The 11,456-nt window shown below is 40.6% G+C and overlaps 1 protein-coding gene and 1 pseudogene across 1 annotated transcript in view; both read left to right on the forward strand.

Moving 5' to 3' along the window:
* The window catches only part of ACBD3 (acyl-CoA binding domain containing 3), a 45,195-nt gene extending 35,368 nt beyond the window's left edge, over positions 1-9,827 (forward strand). Inside the window, exons 7-8 of the mRNA XM_007988271.3 lie at positions 1,720-2,004; positions 7,694-9,827. Of these exons, the coding sequence (XP_007986462.1) occupies positions 1,720-2,004; positions 7,694-7,905 (497 nt within the window). The 3' untranslated portion in view covers positions 7,906-9,827. The remainder of the gene's footprint in view (positions 1-1,719; positions 2,005-7,693) is intronic.
* On the forward strand, positions 7,947-9,238 carry LOC119619713 (uncharacterized; annotated as a pseudogene).
* Positions 9,828-11,456: the final 1,629 nt, after the last annotated feature.

Genomic DNA, 11,456 nt, shown 5'->3' on the forward strand with positions numbered 1-11,456 from the left:
CACCTGCCTGGGTGACAAAGCAAGACTCTCAAAAAAAAGCAAAAACAAATTACACCTAAATTTAGTAGCTTGAAATAACAATAAACATTTATTACTTTCTTGCACAGCTTCAGTGGGTCAGGATTTCAGGAGCAGTTTAGCTGAATGGCTCTGACTTAGGCTCCCTCATGAGATTGCAGTCAAGGTGTTGGTGCTGAGACTAGAAGATCTGCTTCCAAAATGGTTCCCTCACATGACTGGCTTTTGGCCAGAAGCTCAGTTCCTGGCCCCATGAAGCCTCTCCATAGGGCTTCTTGAGGGTCCTCAAAACAGTTACTGGCTTCCGCTAGAGCACATGATCTAAAAGAGAATAGGGCAGAAGTGGCAGTGTCTTTTATGCCTTGACTTTGGAACTTCCCACCGTCATCTGTTGGTCACACATACCAATCCTAATATATTGTGGGTGGTGACCTCACAAGTGCATGAAGACCCAGAGGCGAGGATCCCTGGGGACCATCCTGGAGGCTGGCTACCATATAAATATGTATATTTTTGAGATTAACTTATCATGTTGCCTAGAAAATAACTGCATTTTCAAAGCTCTACTAACTTTCCATGGGCTATCATGTTGCCTAGAAAATAACTGCATTTTCAAAGCTCTACTAACTTTCCATGGGCAGCTCATTTGTTCATTCAGCAATTAGTTGAAGGTTTCCTGAGTGCTAGGAGTACAGTGGTGAGGCAGAATAACACACAGAGAGTGTAGATTGTAGCTGTGGTAAGTACAGTGATGGAGAGAGAGGTACATTATCTTTGAGAGAATGTAAAACAGGAAAGTGTGACCTAGTCAGAGAGGCCACCAGAGGCTTCCCAGAGGAAGGGACATTGACTTAAGATATCTGAAGCAAGAAGAATTAACTAAGTAAGGAGGAAGAGGAGAGCATTTCAGTGACAGTGGTCACGGATGGTGGTATGGTTCATAAGAAATTTGGTTTCAGAGATCTTCTTGTCTGTTTAGAACAAGTAATAATTGCTTCAGAAAAGGCTTTGAAATCCCTTGGTTTACTGCCCCCCTGCGTTTTTTTTCTTATCAAGGGATTATACTAGCATTTTCAAATGAGAGAAAATATTTCAAAGGCTCTGTGACTAACTTTGAAAAACTTACTGCATAGTCAAGTGCATATAGATACTGCTCAGTAACAAGACTTCACCCCTTTTTCTCAATCCCTAGTAGTTCTAATCCTGTCTGAGTTTTCGTTTCTTTGAGCTCCTTTAGAATAGCCCCTAGAACTTTGGGATAGTTGGAGGTGAAGAATTTTTCAACAGACAGGCTGAAGTCAAAGTCCAGCTTTCTTTGTTCACATCTACAAGAATAATTTATTCCTAAAGCCAGAATCTCTCTTCCTTGCTAGAATATTTCCCTCACTCCAGCTGGGGCCTTCCCAGGGTCATTCTTGAATCCCCATAGAGGGAGTGTTGAAAAAAATTCATTTCTAAGACTGTGGGCTGCCATTGTTACTTGAAGAAGTGTGATGACCTCTGAGTGCCTGCAACATTGTTAAACATAGTAATCTGGAGAGACTCCCATAGGGAGGCTTTTTTATTCCTCCTCCTTGATCTAAGCTAGACCATACTGTACTTGGTGCCTGAGTACAACTGATCAGGTAGTCCTATGAAAATGTGGCTACCTGCAGGGTGAAGGCTCTTTTTCTTTAGCGTTTTAATTCCTGTTGCCTTTAGAATCTCTTCCAGTAATAGCAGCTCCATCCATGTGGACACGACCTCAGATCAAAGACTTCAAAGAGAAGATTCAGCAGGATGCAGATTCCGTGATTACGGTGGGCCGAGGAGAAGTGGTCACTGTTCGAGTACCCACCCATGAAGAAGGATCATATCTCTTTTGGGAATTTGCAACAGACAATTATGACATTGGGTTTGGGGTGTATTTTGAATGGACAGACTCTCCAAACACTGCTGTCAGCGTGCATGTCAGTGAGTCCAGCGATGACGACGAGGAGGAAGAAGGTAGAACCTTGGTCCATATTCAGTAGCTGCTGGGTTGTATGTTGGCAGAAATGGTACATGGTTCAGGTGTCACCCAGCCTTATGCTTCCTGATTAACACTTCATGGTTAGGGAACACTTTCTTCATTAGCGGGACCTTGGGCTGAAAAGGTTGTGAGGCCAGGCTCCTGTAGGGGATTGGGGCCTGAACCTGAATTTTTCAGAATGCCAGAATCTATTTGGCAATTTGCTATTTTACTCCTTTCTGAGTACTATTTTACTTCTAACCTTGTGTGTTGAAAAACCAAATATGCAAGATCACTTTTTAAAAATTTTAAAAAAATTTTCTTTTTTTTTGAGACGGAGTCTCACTCAGTCGCCCAGGCTGGAGTGCGGTGGCGTGATCTCTGCTCACTGCAATCTCTGCCTCTTAGGTTCAAGCGATTCTCCTGCCTCAGCCTCCTGAGTAGCTGAGATTACAGGCACACACCACTATGCCCGGCTAATTTTTTGTATTTTTAGTAGAGACGAGGTTTCACCATGTTGGTCAGGCTGGTCTCGAACTCCTGACCTTGTGCTCCACCCACCTTGGCCTCCCAAAGTTCTGGGATTACAGGCATGAGCCACCGCGCCTGGCCCACTTAGAAAAATTTTAAAGGAGCAAGTAAGAATTCCTGTCAACCCTGGCATTTACTTAAATGTATATCGTTGATATTAGCTTTTAAGGTCATTATTCTAAGATTCTTTATGTAAATACAGAAACTCACCAGAACATTCCACTTAAAAAAAATTTTCAATTATTTTTCCATTTGGAAATCCCTATTTTGCTAGAGTGGAATTTTTTACTTTCTCTGAAAATGGAAGTAATAAGTAGACAATAAGTTTCTGTCTAATAAGTAGACAGAAACATACACAGCAGGTGTGCTATAATATTTCTTGAAATTAAGTTTAATATTCAATTTAACAGTTAATATTTAATTTAATGCTAATCAAAAGATAATCCAAATATAATTCTGTACCATTACCTACATGAACCATCAGAGTATCCCAGAAGTTTCAGTACATCTTGCAGATTGACTTATTGTCTGAATAAGTAGACAAAATTGGGTGTTTTAGAGGACAGTCTAAAGGACAGTCTAAAATATCTTGGTCTAAGAAATAGGTTTTTGAGAAGATGTATTTTTGTTACCCAGGGAAAGTTAGAATGTAGGGTTTGTTTATGTACACTTAATAAGCACTTATTTGTTGACTTGATTCAAAGTGATGTGGAATGTGTGCTCTGTGAGAATGGAAAAGCACCACGTCTCAGTTCTTCCGGAATAACTGACCGTTTACAAGGTGGCTTGTAAATAGACTGCTTGTTCTTGAAGAGGGTTGGCATTGTTGCTTTACAGATTACAGTGGGATAAAGTTAAAAAGATATTGTTGGAAGTACATGGAATAAGCCTGAAAGTTCTATCAACTTGTGAAATACAGAGTTGTCCAATCATGTTACCATACCATGCAACACCCTGGGGACTCTGGGGCTATCTACAGAAACATACATAGCAGGTGTGCCATAACATTTCTTGAAATTAAGTTTAATATTCAGTTTAATAGTTAATATTTAATTTAATGCTAATCAAAAGATAATCCAAAGGTAATTCTGTACCATTATCTACATGAATCATCAGAGTATCCCAGAAGTTTCAGTACATCTTGCAGATTGACTCTTACCCCAGAAGCAGATTTAAAATCCTTCATTATACCACAGGTCCAGATTCTAGCTGGTAAATATGGAAGCATGAGCTGCTTTGTCTTACATGGCATTTTGTTTTCATCAGTCTTTATTCCCGAGTACCACAAGCAAGGTAAAACATTGCCCATAAGTAATACTGACTGAGACAGAAAGAAAAAATAAAAGATTGAAAAAGCCTGGGCCGGGTGCAGTGGCTCATGCCTGTAATCCCAACACTTTGGGAGGCCAAGGTGGGCGGATTACAAGGTCAGGAGTTCGAGACCAGTCTGGCCAACATGGTGAAGCCCCGTCGCTACTAAAAATATAAAAATTAGCTGAACGTGGTGGCGGGTGCCTGTAATCCCAGCTACTCGGGAGGCTGAGGCAGGAAAATCACTTGAACCTGGGAGGTGGAGGTTGCAGTGAGCCGAGATCGCACCACTGCACTCCAGCCTGGATGACAGAACGAGACTCCGTCTCAAAAAAAAAAAAAAGAAAAAGCCTGTCTGGGCATGGTGGTTCACAACTGTAATCTCAGCTTTTGGGGAGGCCAAGTAAGGAAGAGCTCTTGAGGCCAGAAGTTTAAGACCAGCCTGGGCAAACCGTTTTGTAGAGTGACACCCCATCCGTCCAAAAAAAATTTTTTTTAGTTAGCTGGGTGTGATGGCATGTACCTGTAGTCCCAGGTACATGGGAGGCTGAGGCAAGAGGATCGCTTGAGCTCAGGAGTTCGAGGCTGTAGTGAGCTATATGATCACGCCACTGCATTCCAGCCCAAGCGATAGAGCTAGGCCCTCCCTCTAAACAACAACAACAACAAAAAAAACAGATTAAATAAAACAAGAAGCGGTTAGAGAGCGGGACTGTAGCAGATTGGCCAGGGACCACTACTGTTTTCTCATGTGACCTTCAACAATGTCAGAACCTGTTCTGTCCTTTCTATTGCATCACAGAGACTCATTAAAGTCAGACTCTGCAGATGTCTGGGAAGGAAAGTTTTTGTATGTGTACAAATTACTGTACTTACAAAGAGCTGTGTGAGGCCAGGCACGGTGGCCCCTGCCTGTAGTCTCAGCACTTTGGGAGGCCAAAGCAGGTGGATTGCTTGAGCTCAGGAGTTCAAGACCAGCCTGGGCAACATGGTGAAACCCTGTCTCTAGCAAAAATACAAAAAACTAGCTGGGCATGGTGGTGTGCACCTATAGTCCCAGCTACTTGGGTGACTGAGGTGGGAGGATTGCTTGAGCCCAGGAGGTAGAGGTTGCAGTGAGCTGAGATCAAGTCAGTTCACTCCAGCCTGGGCCACAGAGCCCGACCCCATCTCAAAAAAAAAAAAAGATGGCCGGGCGTGGTGGCTCACACCTGTAATCCCAGCACTTTGGGAGCCTGAGGCAGGTGGATCACCTGAGGTCAGGAGTTCAAGACCAGCCTAGCCAACATGGTGAAACCCCATCTCTACTAAAAGTACAGAAATTAGCTGGGCATGGTGACGTGCACCTCTAATCCCAGCTACTTGGGAGGCTGAGGCAGGAGAATCACTTGAACTCGGGAGGTAGAGGTTGCAGTGAGCCGAGATCATGCCATTGCACTGCAGCCTGGGCAACAGAGCCAGACTGCATCTCAAAAAAAACCGAAAGAGCTTTGTGAATAAGAATTCTCTGTTCAGAAATTGGTTGAGGTAATGTGTTTCTCCTGACTTGCCTATGAACCCTCAGCTGTTGATAGTTTTGGGGTTACATTGGTGTTGGGAAGATCACTGGTGAAAATGGTAGGGGTTCATTTCTAGAAATGAGAACCTTGATATCCTTGATCTTAGCTCTAATGTGTCCCTCAAATGAAAGATGGCATTACCTGTACTTGTACCATTCCTAATCATAAAATGATTTGCACTAAAACATTTTAGCCTCACAGCAGTGAAGCTTTATCACTCCTAAGAATTGTTCATTAAGTGAGTGTAACTTTATCCCATTTAAAGATTAGCTCACAAACTGTATTTGTCCATATGCCTTAGAAGCTACTATCCTACCGTATCTTGTATTTCTTATGGTAGAAGAGTCTGGGTTTTTTGTTTTTTGGTTTGGTTTTTCTCCCTTAGGTCTTGAAAGGTAGACAGAGGAGTTTGCTTTCTTTGAAGAAGCATGGATGGTAACACATCCTCCTGTTTTCATTCTCCACTTTATTGTTTACAGGTCCTAAACCTTTGCTTAAACTCAAAAGATGCCTTTTCATCTATCCCAGTAATCTTTAGTTTTATAGATTTTGAACAAAATTTGAGTATTGAATCAATGGACCACTCTGTTTCTTGAATGTCAACAATAGTGTACATTTTGGATGGTTCTGTATTTCTCATTTGCATGTGAAGCATGCTTAATTATAGGTATTTCTGTGGTACAGTAAATCTGATTTTGACCTACATTTATTAGAGTGCCATCTGCTTTTTTAAAATAAACGTTCAATTTTAGAATAGTTTTAGATTTACAGAAAAGTTGCAAAGATAGTTCAAAGAGTACCCATATACCCTGTACCAAGTTCCCTCTGTTGTTAGCATCTTACATTGTACTGGGATGCACTCATCACAGCTAATGAAACAGTATTGATACATTGATTCATTAATTAACTAGAGTCCATATTTATTCAGATGTTTTTAGTTTTTACCTAATGTTCCAGGATCATTCCAGGATGCCACATTATAGTGAGTCATCATATCTCCTTAATCTGCTCTAGACGGTGAGAATTTCTCAGACTTACCTTGTTTTAATTTCCTGATAGGGGCCATTGACAAGCATCAGTCAGTTAATTTGTGTTGCCAGAATTCACTCTGCCATGTTATAAACCTGAAAATACATTCCTGTAGTCCTAGTCTCTTAAAAAAAAAAAAAAAAAAAACCATAAACCTGAAAGTCTTGTCTTCTATAGTGAATACTCCCTTGACCTCTTTTCTTTGAGCCAGTTTGTATTAAATATGTTAAACTGAGACTTCAAAGCTGGTTCATAATTTTCTCATTCCTGTAGGTTTCTAGAGGTATTTTTTTCCCGAACCTCATAGCATTACAGTTCAGAAAACTATTAACCAGGGGCAAACCTATAATCAGAGCTCGTTTTTTGCCACTTAGATCATCTCTGGGTTAAATTGGCCTAGTGAAAATAATTGAATTTTCAGAGTATCTCTGAATGCCTGTCTCTCTACTATGGTTTTTTCATTTTATTCCTTCTATTTAAGATATACAGAAAGCAATAGTCCTCACAAATCATCTTCCATCCTTCTAAAATGGGGAGGAATCATATTGTTCAGAAAGAGGATGATGAGAGCAACATTTTCTTGTTACTCAGATGAGTGAAAGTCCAGGGGATGAATTAGGAATTGAATGGCTATGGAAAGGGGAAAATGGGACCTAGAAATAGGAATGGTAGTAAGCACAGAAAGAGAGAGGATGCTGACCACTGCTACCACTAGATATTGATCACTGGGCTCCCAGGGCTCAGAACGGGGTTTGGTATATAGCACATACTCAGGTATTTGAATGAGTGAGTGAATGAATGAATGAACTAATAAATGCTTACATGCACATAACTTGTTCAATGGTTCAACAGAATTCCCAACAAGAGCAGTTTCTCAAAGAAAGGATAGGCTGGGCGTGGTGGCTTACGCCTGTAATCCCAGCACTTTGGGAGGCCGAGGAGGCGGATCCACAGGGTCAGGAGGTCGAGACAATCCTGGCCAACATGATGAAACCCCATCTCTACTAAAAATACAAAAATGATCTGGGTGTGGTTGCGCACACCTGTAATCCCAGCTACTTGGGAAGCTGAGGCAGGAGAATCGCTTGAACCCAGGAGGCGGAGGTTGCAGTGAGCTGAGATCACGCCCCTGCGCTCCATGCTGCGTGACAGAGCGAGATTCTGTCTCCAAAAAAAAAGAAAGGATAGATTTTAATTGCTTGATGCAAGTGTGGTTTTCCTGAATCTGTTCATTGACTTGTATCTGTTCTTACAGAAAACATCAGTTGTGAAGAGAAAGCCAAAAAGAATGCCAACAAGCCTCTGCTGGATGAGATTGTGCCTGTGTACCGACGGGACTGTCATGAGGAGGTGTATGCTGGCAGCCACCAATATCCAGGGAGAGGAGTCTATCTCCTCAAGTTTGACAACTCCTACTCTTTGTGGAGGTCAAAATCAGTCTACTACAGAGTCTATTATACTAGATAAAAATGTTGTTACAAAGTCTGGAGTCTAGGGTTGGGCAGAAGATGGCATTTAATTTGGAAATTTCTTTTTACTTTTGTGGAGCATTAGAGTCAGGGTTTACCTTATTGATACTGGTCTGATGGTTTGTGAACTCTTGCTGAGAATCAAAATTTCCTTGAGACTCTTTAGCATTCATACTTTGGGGTTAAAGGAGATTCCTCAGGCTCATCCAGCCCTTGGGTGCTGACCATCAGAGTCACTAGTGGATGCTGAAGTTACATGAGCTACATGTTAAATATTTAAAGTCTCCAAAATAAAACACCCCAACGTTGACCTTCCCCAGCTGATGGTTAGCCCCTTGCTGCCTGCTCCATGTGTCTTATGAGAGCCCATAGTTACAGTGACCTCTAATTTGAAATCCTTAAGTTAATAAGTCTATATCAGGTACAGCTGGCTTTGATTAAAGGTCATTTTTAAAACTTAAAAACTCAAGACCTCACAGATTATAATAGAAAAAGAAATGGCCTCAGTTTGATCTTGTTTGGAATGACCCAGATTGTTTCTGCTTTAGGTGCAGCTGTTTAGTTCAGAGTTATATTACAGAGAATTATTTTCTGAGATAATCTTAAACTAGAATGTTCAAAACTAATTGATAATTGAAGTATCAAGATATGTAGAACACCTCAGAGATTTTTCTTCAGGAACTTCCACAAACTTTGAATCTTTGTATCTTTATTTGGTATTCATACTACTAGTAGCAAAATACAAGTTTTTTGTTTTGTTTTGATTTGGCTTCATAGAGTATCTCAAATTGAAAGAAACTTTTCTGCACAAAGAATACAATTAGGGATTTTGTAAACTCAAATTGGCACCTACTGAATTAAAATACATAAAATCATTTAAATATAATTCAGCATATGGGAAGTAACATTGCACTAATATGGAAATCACTGCCAGAGACAGTCTATTTTCTTTTAATTTGTTACTACTTAGTCACAAATCCTATGTTATTCCAGTTTGGAATTATTAAGGAGAATTAGAAATACATATGCCCATGCTTAAATTTTATAGCTTTAATTTGTATTATTTCTTTATTGGCGGGAAGAGGTACATCTTTGTTTTCCTTACTGAAAACAAATATGGATTAATTGCCTCAAATTTGTATAAGTGATTGGCTAGTGATTCTTGTTTTCAGAAGGGAGAGTGGTATAGGTAGAAAATGACAAAGATGGCAATATACACTTAATGTTGTTACATGTTGTTACTGAAATACTTAGATTTTTAAAATTTCAAATCCTAAATCACTTCTTGTAGGAAGGTTTTCATTAACTAGCTGCAATATATACAGTTCACTACATATGGGTTGTTTGAGTTTTTTGTGTGCTGTATTTCTTTCTGTTTTTTAATACCTGGTTTTGTACATATCTAACTCTGTTGTCTTTTGGTTGTTCAGAAACTGGATTATTTTTTTTCCTAGGCAGTGCTTAATTTGTGTTTTTAATTTTGATTCAGAAGTAGTCCCAGCTCATAGGTGTTCACACTGTTACATCCAGAACGTTTGTCAGGCGGTCAGCTCTCATGTACACGTGGTATAGAAACCATGGAGTTAGGCACTTCCTGGATTTTTTTTTATGAGAAAATACTGTATTTAAAATGTAAAATAAACTTTTAAAAAGCAGGCACTAATATATATTTCTTCCAGCCTTTGATTACAGATTTGTCCTTGCACATGTTAAGATGAACTATCTCCTAAAAATATGATTGTTCTTGGGAGCAGTGTATGTTACTTTACATAGCAGCGGTTCCTGTCATGTGTTCATGTCAGAATATTTTTGGTTTTAAACTTTTTTATTGCCTTTGGCTGTTGATTAGTACAGTACAAGTGCGATTTCAGAAAGATCTTGAAATTAATATATTTAATCAATTAAAATGTTTATCTGTAACTTGTTGATGTTTCATTAATATAGTTACTCTCTGAAGCATTAGTACAGTATTTCAGCATTCAGGTAGGAGAAAAAGAAATGTTTCAAATATCTTTTTTTTAAAGGCTGTGGTTGAAAAACAACTCTTTCTGGCCCATTATTTAGTTTTACTATTAAGTACCTTACTGAGTTAAAATAGATTTCAATTTTTCTACACTTTCAAATGCAAAGGCTAGCACTGATTTTTCTTCTTGAAAATGACTAGGTTATAAAGCTGTTTCTCTACACTACCATGTACGTAGTGTGTTCCATGAAATACATGGACCCAGCACACTTCAATGGATCTCCAGGGGCACAGCCCTCGCTCACTCGGGGTGGATGATTGCAGAGCAGTAGTGGGGAAGTGCCCAGTCAGTATGATGTGGAGTCCCAGAATGAAGTTGCTACATCCAGATGACCCCACTGATAGGCAGGGTGACCGGCGTCATTTTTTTCTTTTGAAATCTGGGGAGACAGATGAGGTGACCCATCTTGGTCTTTTTGCTGTGTGGGACACCATAAAGCCAGACTGAAGACGCATTAAGGAGAGCAGCTGAGATAAGCACACCTTGGAAACCATGCTACTGAGTCTTGACCATCTGTCTTTTGGAGCAGGAGAAGCAACCAGTTCAAAATAATAAATAATTGCTAATAATTTATTAGGGCTTAAAGTTCAACCATGAGGGACTGGGTGCGGTGGCTCATGCCTATAATCCCAGCACTTTGGGAGGCCAAGGTGGGTGGATCACGAGGTCAAGAGATCGAGACCATCCTGGCTAACACAGTGAAACCCAGTCTCTACTAAAAATACAAAAAATTAGCCGAGTGTGGTGGCAGGCACCTGTAGTCCCAGCTACTCGGGAGGCTGAGGCAGGAGAATGGCGTGAACCTGGAAGGTAGAACTTGTAGTGAGCCGAGATGGCGCCACTACATTCCAGCCTGGGTGACAGAGCGAGACTGTGTCTCAAATAAATAAATAAAAATAGAAGTTCATCAGTCAGTAACCGGGCATGGGGGCACACACCTGTATAGTCCCAGCTACTCGGGAGGCTGAGGCATTAAAATTGCTTGAACCCGGAAGGCATAGGTTGCAGTGAGCCTAGATCGCACCACTACACTTCAGCCTGGGTGACAGAGCTCTGTCTTGTGGGGGAAGAAAGTAAGTTCAACAATCTACAACGAAAACCATCTTTGCTTCTCTCCCTGGCTTTTTCTCAGTTCAACACTTCGGTCTGCAACCTAAAAACGTGTGCCTGTGTGTCTACTTGGGGTAGAGCAGATCTTCATTTCCATTCATTAGCTTTTCAAAATGTGTGTGCATCAGTATTGGACTTTTGTCTCACATATATCTCAGTACTTCAATTTTCTTAAAATGTTTTTTCTTTTCCTTTTTTTTTTTTTTTTTTTGAGACAGAGTCTCACTCTGTCACTTGGACTGAAGTGCAGTGGTACAATCACAGATCACTGCAGCCTCGACCTCCTGGGCTCAAGCGATCCTCCCACCTCAGCCTCCCCAGTGGCTGGGATTATAGGTGCATGCACTACCATGCCTGGCTAATTTTTGTATTTTTTGTAGAAATGGGGTTTTACCATGTTGTCCAGGCTGGTCTC

This window comes from Chlorocebus sabaeus, chromosome 25, assembly GCF_047675955.1.
Source record: "Chlorocebus sabaeus isolate Y175 chromosome 25, mChlSab1.0.hap1, whole genome shotgun sequence".
NCBI classification, from domain to species: domain Eukaryota; kingdom Metazoa; phylum Chordata; class Mammalia; order Primates; family Cercopithecidae; genus Chlorocebus; species Chlorocebus sabaeus.